This window comes from Hibiscus syriacus, unplaced genomic scaffold (genome assembly GCF_006381635.1).
Source record: "Hibiscus syriacus cultivar Baekdansim isolate YM2019G1 unplaced genomic scaffold, ASM638163v2 tig00110945_pilon, whole genome shotgun sequence".
In the NCBI taxonomy this organism is placed as follows: Eukaryota; Viridiplantae; Streptophyta; class Magnoliopsida; order Malvales; family Malvaceae; genus Hibiscus; species Hibiscus syriacus.
The window spans coordinates 1,623,109-1,641,315 of NW_024062926.1; the positions used below are offsets into that span (position 1 = coordinate 1,623,109).

Genomic DNA, 18,207 nt, shown 5'->3' on the forward strand with positions numbered 1-18,207 from the left:
AAATAAAAAAACAGTAATACCATAGAATAAAAATAAAATAAACATAAAATAAGGACCTAATTGCATAAATGTGAAATTATTAAACTAAATGGGAACAAATTAAACATAAAATAGGACTAAATTAAAATAAATCAAAATTCAAGGGCTAAATCGAAATAAAATAAAAATAAATAGATTTAGGGATTAAAATGTAAAAACATATGGAAGTTATAGGGACCAAACAGAACATTAGAGGGACTAAACAGTGAATTTACCAAAAAATAAGGCATGCATAGAAGAATGGTGAAATAGCAACTTTGGGGTCCATGCAAGGACCCAACTACAAAAACACGATAATTGTTCAGGGGGTTAAACGTAAATAAACCCTAAAATTTTTCTATATATACCAATCTTTCCCTTTTTCAATTTTGCAAAGTGTTTAAAAAAGGAGAAAGCGCCCGGTTTCAGCCGACACATTGTCGGCCACCGCTCCGCCGCCCGGTCGTCGCACACAGCGATCAGAAAAACCAAAACACCCCAAAAGCTAAAAAATGGATATATCCACCTAGGTCTTTTTTAAGGGGCTAAAAACACCAAAATTAGCCTCCAAATCGAAGGAAAAGTCTTCGGGTTTTCGGCTCCCTACACCCCAGCGACGCCTCCGGTGACCCAAGTAAGATTTCTATCTAGCCCCTTTTTAATTCTTTTTTTTTATTTGATGTAAATATGCACTGTGATCGTTGGTATTAGATTATGCTAGATTCGATTAAAAAAAGAAATTTATTTTATCTTATTTAAACATGCAAAGGTATTTTTAAAAAGAATCACTATATATATGTCTATATATTTTTACTAAAACAGAAGGGGATGGCTTCAATCGAACTAAAAAAAAGGAAAAGAAATTTTTTTATCTACTGTATTCGAAAAGAACAGAGCAAAAGCATGAGAAAAAACGGGGTATTCAAATATAATAAAAAAATAATAGAGTATGAATCTTTGAAGTCTTTTCTTGAAACAATATTACAATATTTTTCAGAGAGGATTTTCATAATCCTATTACAGATTTTTGCATGGGTTAATATACCCTTTTTTACAGAAATCTTTGTTTTCTTCTTTCTTCTTTCTACAGGGGCGTGCAGGGTGGCCTCGGTTGGGATTAGGGTAGAGGAGGGCAGCTGCTAAGTGGGGCGATTGGGCAGCTACCTAGGGTCTATGTTTAGACCCGGGTCAGGTCTCATCTGGGTTTTGGGTCGAGAATGGTCCAGTTTGGGGCTGGTTTGTGTTTTAAAGGTTTTTGGGTAGTTGGGATTGGGGTTTTGTTTTTGGTCTAGAGGCCTGGTTGTAGTTTTGGGGTAGTAAATGGAAAAATAGTTATTACAATTATGACATCACTATTTATTTACACGTTGAGGCATTTCAGATATCCGTATAGGATTCTCTACGGAGAGCAAAATCCTCATTCTGATTTTGTGCGGGAATAGTCCCTAATCTATCTTGTATGGGATTTGTTCTCCGAACAGTTTTGTATGGGATTTGTTATCTGATCTATTTTGTATGGGATTTGTTCCTCGATATGTCCTATAAGGGATTATATATTTGTTCTGTTTCTATTTGGGATCCTCTATGGAGGGTAATATCCTCATTCTGTTTCTTATTTCTGATGAGTTCCTCCTTGGAGGTTAACTCAGGTTCCTTTTCAAAGGGTAATGCCCCATTTTTGTTTTTTGTTTTCCACTCTAGATGCACTTTGAAGATCCCAGGTTTCCTTCAACAGGTAACATTTTTTCGTTCTATTCGTCTGTAACGAGAGGTAAGGTTGAGGTGAATTCTTTATGATTCCTTGATGATAAATATCTGGTTTTGCTGTTACTTTATTATTTTATTATTCTTGCATCATTTCTGAATTATTATTTGCATTTAGAGGACACCCTGGCTTTGTAGCTCACTCTGTTGCTATTTCTATTTTCAAATTTTCCAAATGTACAACTGGTTTGGCTAACGGAGGGTAGTCTCGATTTATACTATGTGAGGTTAAATTTTTGCTTTCAACCTTTTTATATTGTGGCATGTGTTTATTCTGATCTCACATCTGGTAAATATTTTTTATAAAATGGTTTATTAAACGAATTTTCATCCGTAAACTATTTCTAGGGTGAGTGTGACTACTTTGATTAAGTTGTAACTCCTAGGCCGGGTCTAGGGGGTTACATTTAGTGGTATCAGAACCTAAGTTTAAATTCTCGGACTGTGCGACCTGTTATAATTCTAAAAATTTGTTTAAAAAGAATTTACAAAAATATTTTTAGAAAAGCATGAAAAATATTTTTTTTAAAACCATGCCACAAGATTTTCAAGTATTTTCCCAAATTATCGAGACTCCAATGCCATTCTGGAAAATTACTATTTTTCTGTGATAAATGTTTAATACATGATATATAGTAGGGAGCCTGGTATGGATGTTGAATGTCATTTAGACATTACTCGGTTGTAAGATCTGTACTTTAGTTACTAATCGCTAGTTTTTTAGTGATCATTATCGAGTGGTTTAAAATTTTTCTGAAGTTGATTTAGATGTAATAAAATAATAATTAGTTCAGTTCCTATTAATTTGATCCGATGATGTCTTAGGTTAGACATTCTGATTTGGAAGTTAGTTCTCATTTTTAAAGAAAGACATATGTGTTTCTGATTGTTTTTAGTACTCTTCAATTATCCTTGAATAAACTTTATCTGAAATATTTAATTTATTCTTGATTTTCTCTTGTAAGGAAAATTTGTTAGTGTCTAATTTTCAACATTATATTCAGTTTTATCTGTGAAAATTCTGATTGAAATCTTTAGGTTTATTATGAAATTTCCCCTAAGAAGCAACTCGTAAAGGTCATATACGCCATGTAATTGAATGTTCTTTCAAGTTCGTTTGCAATTGTGAGTTCTGATGGAATTCTGGTTATGTTCGACAATCTGATTTTATAAAGAGACTACTGTAATAACGCTATGTACGATTTTGTTTGAATTCTCTCGTTTAGTCACATCGCAATTCTCTCTGAAAAAGAATGATTTTGACCAATATTATATCTGTGGCCCTTGAGCTACCAAAGAATTATGTAAAGTTTTACATTCCAGAGTGGAATATTATTTTAGTTGGAACTAGTTTGATTTCCTTTAATCCCTCTGTAAATTAATTTTTATATTTTCTAAAAGCTTCATCATTCGGTTAATAGATATAATATTTATATCATTCTAATTTAGTTTATCTTAGGGAAATTGTCTCAACACTATCATACCCCTTCAACTGGAATTGTTAACTCTGTATTTGTTATTCACTATTCTAAAACATAGGTATAAGTTTTGAAGTATTATGTAAGGAGACCGTAGATAAGAATTCATTGTGTATTAGATATATTATGAAAACGGAAAGGGGCGTAACATATGTATCATAATGGATTAGATTGTCTCGATAAAAAAGATCCAATTCATTTTATTCTAGAAACCGTATAGAATTCAGTGTAAGAGTATAAATGAATAATTGTAGACTTTTTAGTGGATTAAATTTAATTAAGTCTCAATAAGATTATGCCTCTGCTTTATCAATCATCTCGGCAAGTCAATTTATTCTATTCAGGTTCGAACTGGTTATATTATTAATAACTAACTCGGTTGCTTATTTATGAGATTGTTCATCTTTGTGAGGTTCCCTTATATATAATGTTTGACTGGGATCTAAGATTTATGTCACAGTTTTAAAAGACTCCTCTTGGGGTTATGTATTCATGATTAAAACTTCAGTACAACTTATTATTCGTAATCTTTTGCTCTGCTTGAGTGGGTTATTCAGATTCTGAGAGATACATTCAAAGTTTGCATTATAGGGTTTCAAGATGGCTGAGTTTATCTAGAGTAATAGTTACTAGGCCAATATTTCGACGATTCTGTATGAGGCCTAGTATGGTCATATACGTTGCGTCTTCTATGCTATTTTAATAGTTGCAAATCAACTTGAGTTATTGTCAATTTCAAAATAGTTATAGCCATGTGAAGGCTATTTGGAAGACTCAGGAGTCTGTGAGGATGTCATTCCCTCATCTTTTTCTGTCATGTAAAATTTCAAGACCGAAATTTTCTTAAGGGTGAGAGAGTTGTCACATCCCTAAAATTAGGATTAAATTATAAGGCATTTAAAATTTATGGGCCTTTTGCGAGCTCTTAAAAGTGTGTGGACTAGTGTAATAGTTTACCCAAAAGTTTTGGTAAACACCATTACCCATCTCTCATTTCTTTTCTGATTTGTTTTCTCATTTTGAAACATTCTCGCTCATTCTCTTTCTCTCAACTTTCTCTCTCAACTACCCATTATTTTGGTTTTTCTTTCATTTATCACTAAAAGAGTGAAGGTGTGCAACACTTTCAGTACCATTATGTTCATCTCATCGACCCTGTTCATCCAATGTCTTTGGTTCATTGTTCAATACCGGTATTAGCATTTTCGGAAGAGGAAAAGATTCGAGTTTTATTAAAAACCTTATCTCCGTCAATCTTTTTAAGAAACTGACACTGTAATTTTTCATATTTTGCGTGAGTGGACTTCGTTCTATTGATCTGGGCCCTAAACCGGTCTGATTGAACCGATTTGACCCTACACCTGTCTCAACCTGTTGACCTGATTCGACCCGACTCGTTAACTTTGACCATTGATCATTGACCGTTGAAAGTTGACTTTGACTGTTGACAGTTGAATTTTTTTAATATTGTTATCATGATGTTTTTCAACGTTCTAAATTCGTTTTCGCAATCCGTTTTACCAAATTCTGACCCAAAAGCCCTATTTTGAGTCATTTATAGCATAAAGTCATAATTATGTTTAGTAAATTGTGAGACTTGGGACTCACTTTCTAGTGTTATTTTCTGAAGGTACTATGTTGTTTCTGGACTGTACTCCAATAGGCCCTGATCACTCTCGTTCTGCTCAGTTCGATTCTGCCCGCTCATCTCGAGATACACGTAAGTCTATTTAGTGATTTCGTAGTATATTTCTAGTTAGATATTGGAATCCGTATTCATTTAGGGGTATTATTTTTTTAGGTCTCCACCCAGCGGGACCTAGCTTCTATAGGTGTGTCCCATTGACCTGTTTGATATGTTTAACATGTGATGTTATATGTTGTTATCTATAAATATGTTCATGAACTATGTATATATATATTTATATATGTGTGTGACATATCCGACTTCTGAATATTGTGACATTACCATTTATTTAGATATTGATGTATTTCAGATATCCGTATAGGATTCTCTGTGGAGAGAAAAATCCTCGTCTTGATTTTGTGTGGGCATAGTCCCCGATTTGTCCTGTATAAGATTTGTTCCCCTGATCTATATATTATATGATTTGTTCCCTGATCTGTTATGTATAGGATTTGTTCTCTAATTTGTTCAGTATGAGATTTTTTCCCCAATATGTTCTGTATGGGATTTATTCCTTGATATGTTCTGTATGGGATTATATCCCCGTTCTGTTTCTGTTTGGGATCCTCTATGGAGGGTAATATCTCCGTTCTGTTTCTGATTTCTGATGAGTTCTTTCTTGGAGTTCAACTCGGGTTCCTCTCCGAAGGATAACGCTTCCATTCTGATTTATATTTTTCCGCTCTGGATCTACTTTGGAGATCTTAGGTTTCCTTCAATAGGTAACATTTTCCATTCTCTTCATCTGTGACGAGAGGTAAGGTTGAGGTGAAATCTTTATGATTTCTTGATGATAAATATTTGGTTTTGTTATTACTTGATTATTTTGTTATTCTTATATCACGTTTGAATTATTATTTGCATTTAGAGGACATACTGGCTTTGTAGCTCACTTTGTTGCTGTTTTTATTTTCAAATTTTCTATATGTACAACCGATTTGACTATAGGAGGAGTAGTCTTAATTTATACTATGTGAGGTTAAATGTTTGCTTTCAACCTCTTTATATTGTGGCATGTGTTTATTCTGATATCGCATTTGATAAATATTTTTTTATAAAATGGTTTACTAAATGAATTTTCGTCTGTAAATTATTTTTAGGGCCAGTGTGACTATTTTGTTTCAGTTGTAACTCCTAGACCGGGTGTAACATCCCAAAATAAGGGCTAGTGACCAAAATGGAAGTTTTGAAACTTTGAGGTATGATTTCAAAAGATTAAAAAGTTTAGGGACTTATTTGGGAATATTTTCTGAAGGATTGTTTAGTAAATATGTGATGAAGTAAGGGTAAATTGGTCTTTTCAAAGGAAAGATTTTTATTTTCCCTGTATAAGCAATTAACCACGTGGAAATGTGAATAAAAAGGAAATGAAAAGTCTGGAGAATAGAGCTTCTTCTTCCTCCTCTTCACGTGAGCTCATTTCAAATGTGAGTTCTTACAAGCTAATTGTAACTTTAATTTTAATTTTGGCTTTTGGTCTTTGGGTGTTAGAAAAGCTTAAGAAAGCTTAAAGATAAGTAAAAACTCAAAGATGGATGAGTTATGAGAGATTAAGTACAACGAGTTTTTGAGTGGATTATTGATTAAGAAGAAATAAAGGGATTTTTAAGTTGAATTTGACTTGTCATCAGTCAGAATAAGAAATTCAAAGTGTTAGAAATGAAATTAGAACATGTTGAAAATGTAGTGAGATTTTTGGTTTCAATAATTTGAATGAGATATTGAAGATAATGATGTTTAATATGGATATAAGATGGTTTTAGGAAGTATATTTGAGTTTAGTAATATGAAATGAGTTATAAATGGAAGATATATGTAAGTATGAGTGAATTTTCAAGTTAAAAGATGAATTCTGGGCATGGGGTATCGGTATTGTTCATCCAGTACTGATAATTCAAAGAGAAAATGGTTAATATTGGTGAGAGGGTATCGATACTCTAAGAATGGGTATCGATACCATAAGCAAAGATTTGGTAAGTTATTCAAGGGGTATCGATACCAAATGAGCAGTATCGATAATAAGGGTATCGATACCATCTAGAAAGTATTGATACCATTTTGAAAATAAGGATGACAAAATCAAAATTGGATATTGATACCTTGGAGGGGTATCGATACTACAAGCATGGAGGTATCAGTACTGTGCTTGTAGTACCGATACTACTTGAGTTGGAATTTGAGATTAGTGCTTTGATTAGCTTGCAATAGTAAGAATATTTTCAAGTAATTCGAATCCCAATAATTATTAGATTGTGTATTCGTGTAGAGATCGATCAAGAGCAAAGTTCGGACGTGTCGACCAAGTAGTAGTCATCGAGAAAGAGATAAGAGATCGGTATTGACTAGTGAGGCCATGAAAGTGCATCTTATTTTGATATAGGATTGCATGGAAATTGGACTTATGATAAGTCTATTTCCTATAAGTCTCGTGCATGAAGTCATGAACATAAGTATGTGAATGACATGATTTATATGTATGCATGACTATATGTGTTGATATGTTTTGTATGTGCTACATGATTTATGTAAAATACTATTATGTGATAATAGGAGAATATAAAATAAGGTATGTAATTATATGATCATAAGAGGTAAGTCATGTGACAAGATAAATGTGATACATAAGAATGTAATATAAGCTATGAATAAGTGATGAGTCATGTAAATATATGTCTATAAGAAGACTTAAGAAAACAAAATATAAATCATAAGATAATGAATTATAAGACTATATGAGAATAGTATATAAATTAGGGGACATGAACATAAATGATAATACGAACCTATAGGATAAGCATTATAGGAAAGTTTTATATACTTAAAGGAAATTATGATATAGGAGTTATAGAATGAAGAACTATAAAACCCTATGAGAAGATTATAGGAGTTATGTGAAAGTGAATTAAATAAATAGATTTAACTAGTATTTAAATAATGTGGGATAGTGATATATGTTATATGTTATTGTATAGGTTAGTGTAATAAACCATGTAAACTGGTATAAAGGGAAAATGAGATAAGATAAGTAACATTTACCCATAGGATAATATAAGACTATATGAATATGTAGCATAAACTATATAAGAAAGACTTAGGTGTTATATGATTTAAGCATGGAAATGGACATAAGATATAGTCAGGTGAAATTATTATGTGATATAAGTATATGACATTACTATATGGATTATATGAAAGAATATATATGAATACATATGTAAGCTTATATGGTATTGATAGGACATATAAGATTATATGCTTGTGTGATAACATGAGAAAGTGAACTAAGTTCAATGATATTGAACTATGTGAGTATAAGTATATGTGATATATAACATATGTCAATGAGCTATGAGAACATACAAGAATGTTATGTGATCTATATGACAAGAAGTATAAGAGTACATGTGCATATGTGATAAACATAAATGATAATTCCCATGTTATGTATCATGAGAGCTAGAGATATAATTGGCATGCCAAGAGTCGAGGGTTTCACAGGTCCTTTGGGACATAGTATACAGAGGTCATTCGGGATAAAATTCACATGCCACTCAGTGGACCCTTATAAGAGTTGTGATGACATCATATGTGCACAACCTCTATGTACTCACATATCTTTAGTTCTCACATGTGTACATAGGCTAATAAAGAAATAACAATAAAATTCATTATATACGATTTATATGCTTTGTGTTATGAAACATGTTACAAGAAGTATATGATGCTTTGTGTGCTTCTTTGTGAAAAAATATGTGTGTTATATGATATATAGAAATAATAAGTACAAGATCATATGTTAAAAAGATTAATAATAACAATGTATGATGATGATAAAAATGTGGATGATGATATACGTGCAAGTGGATAATTATTGCATGACAAAATATAAGTTGTTGTGTGTGTATTGTTTGGTTAAGAATGACTAAGAAATATGAATGATAATGGAATAAGGACTAATGATAAGATTTATAATAATGAAAATGATTGTACATGAATATGTATGAATTGGTATATGATTCGATATGATATTATTGTATTTAATGTTCATGTATTGTTAGAAGTTAGAGTTACATCATAAGCTATATATGCCTCACTAAGTCATAAACTTAGCTTGTGAATGTTTCACACGTAGGTTCTGGAAGTAAGAGGAGAAGCTAAGGGGAGCAAGTCATGTTAGATTCTCCTTTCTAAAGTTCAGATCAGAAATGTATTTGAATACATGTATTTTGTTACATAGAATATAGTTGGCATGTAGTCTAAATATTTGAATTATATAAGCTCTGATATGTTTTGTAAAACCAATTGATTTTAATTAATGTAGAGTATTCATTTTCTTAAATTATAGATTTAAATTTTAATCAATTTGAAAAAGAAAAACGTTTGAAAAGTCAATGTGACACATCGGACTCGGAACCAAATATTATTGGAATGTATATTTTACCAAATTGTCCTTATTATATATTTAGTTTTTTAACAAGTTGAATTCTATTATAATATTACTATAATTAATTTATATATTTTTTTTTAAAAAAAATAAATTTATATAATTTTTTTACAAAATTGAAAAGATAAATAGGTTTAATGAAAGGGTAAAATTTTATTTTAACCCCTGAACTTCATATAAAATTCTAATTATTGACATTTTTTGTAAATCTAAAATAGTTTAAGGATAAATTTGTAATTTAACCTTCGTAGAATTTTTATTATTCAACCACTGAAGAATGATATTTTTTAAGAAAAAAAATTAAGGGCATTTTAGTCCAAGAAACCGGTAATCGAACAATATCTAAGGGAAGGGGTAATCACATTCCCGGTAATATACCCCACAAAATCTACTGTTGGTAATAAAAGATTACCATGAGCTGGGAATGCTGGCCAACCAAACGAGGGAATGAAGATTCCATTCCCCTGGTAATCCCATATGCCGTGAATCAAACAGCCCGTTAGGGTTTTTGAATTTTGAGATGAGCTTCATTTATATATTTGTATTAATGTATGCTCAAAATTTTATTTTTTACAGATATTTAAATCATCATATTTTTATGTTTATAATTAGAATATATAATATAATTAAACCATTTATGATTGAAAAAACAAATAAAATAATGAAGCAAACTTGGACCTCGATTTTGATGTACAAAGGGTATGAGCCTTTTATTTTTTTTAATTAATCATTTAAATTTATCTATAATTTTCTTCATTTTCTAAGTCGGATGTTACCTTCATTTAAATATATTGAAATTTAATTTTTTTTATATTATTTTATGCATTATTTTCTTATTATTTATAATATTGTTAAAATTTATAAATCAATTAGTTTAAATTAAATATTATAAAAATTATGACTCCTATTTTACTAATTTTTTTAGTAATGTTTATAACTCATAACTTTTAGTAAGAATAATATTTTTTATTTTAATACTGATATTATTCAATAATTTTAATAAATATATATAATTTTTATAAAAAATAATTATACAAATAATAATATTTCTTTTGTTATTTTTTTATTTTTTAAGTAAATATTATCTATTTTTATTATTAACCTCAGTAATTTATTTTCACATAATTTTTAAAAATATATATATATATATACTGTGAAATAAGATCTTATACCTAATAATAAATTATCTTAATAATTTAAAATTTTATATGATGGAGCTGAGTCGAGTCACTGAGTCAGACGGTGCTGGAGCGGCGCTTTCGAGTGATGCTGGATTGAAAGATTTTCAATTGAAAACTCTAGCGACTGATGATCGTTCTGAGGGTAAGATCTTTTTTAAGTGTGTTTTATGGAAAAAATGTTATTTTCTCCTAATTCTCAATAAAGTAAGCTCCTTTTTAATTCTAAGAAAAATGTTCGCATTGTAGTGAGGGAGTATATGGTGATCTCTCAGGGTTACAGGTGAATTCTAACTCGGAACCAAAGGAAGGAATTGAATTTAAGGTTAGCTTGTAATAATGACTGTTAGTTAAGGATTCATTTTTTTTTTAATGTTGTTGATCATCTTAGGTTGCACACGTAGCCAGCTAATACACCCCTATGGTTCTGTATAGTTGAATTATAGGATGCAGTAGGACCTCATATGAAGTCTGTTGTTTCGTTGTTAAAAGTTGTCATCTTTAGAACCCAATAGAACTTATTAATGGAAATTTATTGGAAACTTGTGGGTTATTGATTGTAAACACAATGATTGAATTTAACTTGAAATGTAAAAAGGGGGGGCAAAAGTATAAGGCTACATCAACTTCAGTGGCAAATGGGGAAGAGAACGCAGAATCATTTCCTGAGAACATTTGATAATCCTTGCCAGAGCTCTGGCACTTATATCTTCAAATTCTGTTGATTTTTACTCTTTTAGTTATTATTTATGTTCTTCTTCTTCCTCTTCTAGTTGGGCTCCTAGAACTTGTGGTGCTCTTTTCTTTGAGTCGACTTGTCCTGATATTATTGCTATGGCTGTCTCTGAAGTAAACTCCCAGTATCTTTAATATAATTTGTGTATTCTTTTCCCTGCAGAATTTTCAGGGGAAAAATAGATCATTGAATCAATTCTTCGAAACAAGTGCATCGATGTCAAAAGATCTATATGGACTTAAATTTTTCTCGAATCTGCTTGTCTTACCATTTGAGTTCCTCTCAGATGGAACAAATTATAAAAATGCCTGAAATGAGAAAAGGACATCCACACTCAAATTGCTCTGTGATTAAATTGTTATTTTAATGGAGTTCATCTTGGTTTAATTTCTTAGGAGAAAGTTGTCACAGCTCACTGGGAAGTTTCCACCACTTCGACCGTCCAGAGTGCTGAAGGTTCTACACAAAATCAACTTCAATCATTTGTTTCTCCGACTTATTTGGCACAACTATCACCAACTTCTGTTACACAAGGTATATCATCTGCTCCCACTCCACCTCTACAAGAACAAAGCCTTTCAGATCAGAAAGTTAATGTTGCATCTGCGGCAGAAGCAAACCAGCAAAGATCTTATAATCTTAAAATGGCATCTGTTGTTCCCATTGTGAAGAGACCTGCATCTGATGGTTACAAATGGAGGAAATATGGTCAGAAGCAAGTGAAAAGTCCTAAAGGTTCTCGAAGTTATTACAAATGCACATTCTCTGATTGTCAGGCCAAAAAGATGGAATGCTCGGATCACATTGGCCATGTAATAGAGATTGTTAATAAAGGCATGCATAGTCATGAACTACCACGGAAAAATAACCCGGCTAGGGAAAGTAAGTGTCCGCCGCTGCACGTGCTTCACACAATATTGTTACATCCCAGCCCATCAGAGTACTTAATGGTTCTGATCCATCCACATCCTCCAAAGAATCTGTACCAGAAACAACTGTGAATCCTGAAAGAAAAATACCATGTTCAAGTGGCTCTGATGGGAATGACAATGTGCAAGTGAAGGAAGAGCTTAATAGTGAACCCGAGCTAAAAAAAAAAAGGCATGCATTCCTGTTAGCTTTTCTTTGCCTTTGTTTTCTTTTGCTTCACGATATAGATACATATATGTAAATGCATCCAATCCGTGAGTCTCGTTTCAATAGTTTCTTATTCTCTTTGATAATCAGGATGAAGAAAAGCAATGCTGTTTGTTCTGATTCTGTCCTTAAATCTTGGAAGAAACCTAGGTTTGTTGTGCATGCAGCTGGTGATGCAGGGATCTCATGAGATGGATACAGATGGCTGAAATATGGGCAGAAAATGGTGAAAGGAAATTCTAATCCCAGGTGCCTGTTCACTTCTCATTTTTTTTTCTTATTATCCATTTAAACCATTACCCAATCCATATGACTACTCAACTTTTTTTTCCATTGTAATTTTTACGTTATGGTAGCTTGCTTCATTTATGTGTCTGTGGTATGTGACCCAACCCTCAATTTTTACTACATGTCTTTGTTTTATTGAAATATTAGAAAAACCATTCATTTGTATTGTAGAGGTTTTCCGGAATTTCCAGTGGCCTTTGTCCTTGCTTTTGCTCTCAACACCTTTTACAGTGCTTTGCATTGATGCCTGGTTCATTTGTTTAACAATTTTTGTGAGTGCTGCATCTATAACTGTTCTGAACCAACTCTTAGGCTATTGTTCGAGAGCCAGCATTTATTCTGCTTTTATTTGTTAATTCTCTGCTTCACCAATTTGGTCCTTCCAAGTTCATTCCTTAACTCGATTATTATGTGCCAATTTACTCGAGCCTGTATCCATTCTATTGGATATATTCTTATTTTTTTAGTGATGAATGTTTTCTAGGAACTACTATAGATGCACTTCTGCCGGGTGTCCTGTGTACGTAAGCATATTGAGACAGCTGTAGATAATAAAAATGCTGTCATTATAACAAATAAAGGTGTTCATGATCATGACATGCCTGTACCCAAGAAGCGACGTGGCCAACCAAATGCTCCTCTTTGTTGCCGCTGCTGCACCTGCTTCTATGAACAACTTACAACTAATAAAAACCGATTAAGGGCAAAGCCAAGTTACATCAACCCAGTGGTCAGTAGGTACAGAAGGTGAATTAACTGGTGAGGCCCTAGATCTAGGAGGTGAGAAGGCAATTGAATCAGCTCGAACGCTTCTGATTATTGGATTTGAAATCAAACCGTGCTTTTGAGTTGTTAATATCAAGCATGTCTGTATAAATACTGAATGGTCAAGTTTGATTTTCTTATTTTTTAGTTTTCCTTGAGCATTGATGTATGCTTTTCTGTTGTATCCCCTCTCAATCTAGTAGGAACAAGGTTATTATAGTCGTGGAAACAATATAGATTTGATTGGCAACCCTTTCTTGTCACCTTAATTGGAATCATGTTTCAATTTGTCCTTTTCTTTTTATGTTACCTGAGCTGGGTTTTTAGAGCTTAGCTCAGCCATGCATATTTGTTGGGTTAAAGGGTTACAACTACATCATTCAAGAGATTAGCTATGCATATCTGATTTAATTAAAAAATACACAGAAAATATCTCTACCTTTTTGTGGCTTTGACCCAAACTTTAGATATGTATGGTTTGATGAGATGATAATTGATATTAGTCGATGCAAATCCCTTTATAAGACTTTATGTTTGCAAGAAAAAATTTAGTGGTTACCAATCAGATCTAGTTCAAAGCATAGTCGGATAAATAGCTAGAGTTTGGAAGTATTCTAGCCGTCTTCAGACAACATCCATCAAGACATTATTATGTCAGTAACAGTAGGAAACAGTGGGACCCTACATCATTTGTGATATTGGGTACAATAGAAGCATGCCCTTTTGGATGGAGTCCTTCCACAAGGTCCTTCCAGGACGTAATAACATTTTGCCACTAACCATTATTGCCATTCATTTAAAGGAAATGGGATTTGTACATGTAGGTTTAGCTGTCCCAACAACTTACAGGGTTAACAAATAAAATCGATCCACACTCGACCAATCCCCGCTTATTATTAGTCAAGAATCTGTTAGGGACAGATCCGGTGGCAAATCTGGTTTCCTGCTGCTGGGGTCTGGCATGTTAAAACATCATCTCTAATTACTAACCTTTTTAACTATACAAGGGACAAGAAAATTGTACATATTTTAAGACTTCCACGACAGAGGCCCAGTCAAGCAGCACATTCATTGGTTAAATTTAGTTTACTTTTGATCTACAATCTAGAAAATTCAGTATGCATAGTTGTTCATGAAATTTTATACACAAACCACCTTAGTTACTACACAAAAGAGCAGTGAATCAGTCAATGGGATAAAACTGATGATCGAACCTGGAGCGTCATCTTCCGGATGCCAATATCATTCCTAAAAGAAACTCAATTCATCGATAGCTATTGATAATTCTGATTCAATCATGTTATCAGTTTTTTCCTCTTCGGGAATATCTTTGGTCCCAGTTGCTTCTTTTCCTTCTGATGTGTTTATACAGTCCTGGAATCTGAAACAACTGGTGAGATGGTCGTTTGTTATTCCGGCCACTTGCATGAAAGAGTAGATGACTGTTGACCCCACACTTCGAAAACCCCTTCTTACCAAATCTTTGCTTATGACATCTGCTTTCGGAGTTTTAACCGGAACCTGACGAGGATATCTGAATCTGTTAACGGTAGGCTTGTGGTTAACAAAGCTCCAGATATACTTGTCGAATGATCCGAACTCATCTATAACCTGGCATCATCAAAACCTGCAAAAAGTTAGTTGTGTTGATAATCATTGCCACTATGGATAGTGCAATTATGGTACCTTTTTACTTGAGCAAAAGAGGGCTACCAGTTCATGATGGGGAGTGATGACTTGAGATTTTGCCAGCTAATCATGCTGGCATCTAATGGATAGGAATAATTAAATGCATAAAATAGATATGTATGATCAAATTGTAAATAATACTGTTATTAGCAAGTGCTGCTTACAAATGATTTTGGGAGCACTATTTTCATGCTAAGTTGCTACCAAGGTTTAAAAATGGTGCAAATAAGAAAGAGAATTTATCTACCTTAGACATTCGGCGTGCGTTCTCGACGATACCACGCAGCTTTATTTCCGATAACAAGGAGCTTGCCTTACTACCAGGTGCTATTAACTTCTTTTCATTCAGTTTCGATACGGCAACTGGATCAAAATCCGCAAAACTTTCTCTGCATAAGACAAACTTTCGGAAATGAGTTTGGTTATTCAACTTAAGTAAGATCGAAATTCTGTGTGGGAAAAATTACCTAAAGATGTGTCTTTTGCTTAGGATAGCCGGCCATGTAAGTTCAGACAATGCACCCGCAAGTACAAGCAGCTCAAACAATTTCCTGCATATGAGCAATAATTTCAAGCAAACTACTCAAATTCAATGAAATGCCTTTTTTTTTTATCAGAGGTAATCATTTAATCAACAACAACCAGATGCAGGCACTAATATTGAGATCACATACTTGTCATCATGTACCGGAACTCCCCACTCTTCATCATGGAAAGCAACATAAATCGGATCTGATCCCAACAAACAAAACTATGTCAACAAAAAACATGAAATGGGAGCAAATTAAAGCATTGGATCTGACAGTCTTTCATTTTTGAATATGATGATTGAACATAAGAATGCATAACCAATTTGCATTTATGATATTAATGTCATATCATGTACTTGGTAGCAACTGTCTCAAACGTAATGATATCGAGCAAACGGATTGAGATGAAGTCGGAAAGATAAAATTCCAAGGCAACTTAGCCTATTGCTTGATTTAAATCATAATAAAATCCTACAAAAACAATAAAGTTTGTCGATCGTAATGAAAGTCACCACCCTGGTTGGTTCATTTGGCTAGATGCTGACCCTTTGTCATTCCTATGACCGTATTAATCGAAACTAACCTAATGCTACAGTTTTGGGATTGAAGGACTTGAAAGGTATAAACAATACAGAAGATGTTCTTAGTGCAGGGAATTTTCTCTACTCTAATACTTAGGGAAACCGGAAGAAAATGTTAAACACAACATATAAATCAATCATAACACAGTGAGGAATTAGAGGCCACAACAACACACCTGTATTTGGTGTCACCCAAGCACATCTCTTCCTCTGATGTGAACCTACGGGCGGCGAATCCAGACCACCATCAGAAACAACACTCCTTGGACTTGACAAGTACGGCTTCCTCCTAGTTCTGTCACTATTTGACCGAATCAACCTACCACCAGTAGATGCTTTACTGTGATATGAATCCGTGGAAGCATCGGAGGAGCACGAGGCATTTAGTGATAAATTAGAATGTAATAACTGTTCGTGGCGGCGTAGCACTGAAGGAACACTAACAGAAAGGTATTTTGGGGAAAGAGAATTAACTTTAGGCGATGGAAGACCATTTTTCTCCTCTGCTAAAGTGGCCTCAGCTGGACACTTTTCAATCTTTCTTAATGGCTTTGAAGTTGGTTTTCTTGAACTCAATCTACATGCCTTGTTCCCTGCAGGTCCCAATACGGGCCTTGGCTCGGAATCAGCCGTATTCATGGACCTCAATCTCGGAGCACCAGACATGGACTAAGAAATCTAAGAAAACAAGACTAATTTTAGAGATATCAACTTTTTATAAACCTCAAAGCAAATATAAGATCTCACTTTATCAGCTCTTTAGTTCAGTCCAGTTCTCAACATGCCTAAACAACCCTCAAAATTATCAAAACTCGCTAATGAAATCCAGTAAATTCATCATATTCCACATAAACACAAAGCTTAAACCACTTCAAACACAATTGCATAGATATTTTTAACTTACAGTACACATAATCATCAACCACTCCTTTAAAAGCTTTCAAAACAGATCTCAGCTTTTCGTCAATTTCACCCCCAAAAAACTTCCTCCAATTTACAATTCCACCACCCACTCTTAAGCTAACTCAAATCCTCAAAAACCCACAGAGCTATCTCTCATTACCACGCGAAAGCCACATTTCATTTACCCTCAAAGTCTTCAAAAATCAGCTCGAAAACCCTAAAAATCAACACAAACAAAAAATGAGATCAGTTTTAAGATGCAGGAGCTAAAGGTTCAGACTTTAAAGCTAAGAAAAAACAAAAAGAACACAAATTGAACCTCGATAATACAGAGATTCCATTCTGCTTGTGAAAAACGAGACCGAGAGAGAGCTACTCATTTCAATCATCTCAAAAGAATTTGTAGTATTTTGTTTCTGAATGTGTTGTTTCAGTCACTCATCTACGAAAAAAGCCGACACATTTGCTGCCAATTCCATACTTTCTTCCTCTTTCCCTTCTCCCGAGAAAATGAGGGATAGTGACCCAGAAAATTCGATCAGAGAGTCGAAGAGAAACAACAAAAAATGGGTTCGATCTATGAGAATTGGATGTATACTCTAAATTACAATTATATCTGGAATTCAGAGACTAAAGTGAAGAAAAGAAGCCAAAGCGTGGAAGAGAGAGAAAATAAAAGATTGGCCTTTTATTTACAGTATTTTCATTTAGTAACCTGTTTGTTACCTGCTATTCCCGGTTACTTCTTGGGACTTTTATCTTACACTTTTTTCTTGAAAAACATTGCTTTTATGAGCTTCATTTCTTCCCTTAACATTACATCTCGTAAGAATTGAGGCTACAGAGTAAGATTAATGAAAATATTGTATTTTATGTTTAGTTCGTTTAGCATAAATGTAAGATTACAGTGTTTGGTTAAAATAATAAAAGATTATTTTAATATATATTTTACCAAATTGTTCTTATTATATATTTATTTTTTAACGAGTTGAATTATATTATAATTAAT

General features: G+C 33.2%; 1 protein-coding gene and 1 pseudogene across 2 annotated transcripts; one reads left to right on the forward strand and one right to left on the reverse strand.

Annotated features, from left to right (window-relative positions):
• The first annotated feature begins 11,403 nt into the window (after positions 1 to 11,403).
• LOC120147905 lies at positions 11,404 to 13,760 on the forward strand (annotated as a pseudogene).
• A 650-nt stretch (positions 13,761 to 14,410) lies between these two features.
• On the reverse strand, positions 14,411 to 17,945 carry LOC120147945 (probable GMP synthase [glutamine-hydrolyzing]). 2 transcript variants are annotated; one of them, XM_039161173.1, is made up of 7 exons: positions 17,518 to 17,945; positions 17,200 to 17,415; positions 16,472 to 16,973; positions 15,859 to 15,916; positions 15,652 to 15,735; positions 15,432 to 15,573; positions 14,411 to 15,106 (listed from the first exon to the last, which is right to left on the reverse strand). In XM_039161173.1, exons 3-7 carry the CDS (start codon positions 16,959 to 16,961, stop codon positions 14,744 to 14,746), a joined length of 1,137 nt encoding a protein of 378 aa, XP_039017104.1. In that variant the 5' UTR covers positions 16,962 to 16,973; positions 17,200 to 17,415; positions 17,518 to 17,945; the 3' UTR covers positions 14,411 to 14,743. The 2 variants fall into 2 exon arrangements, with proteins under 2 accessions (XP_039017104.1, XP_039017103.1); XM_039161172.1 differs by having other exon boundaries at positions 16,472 to 17,415.
• Positions 17,946 to 18,207: the final 262 nt, after the last annotated feature.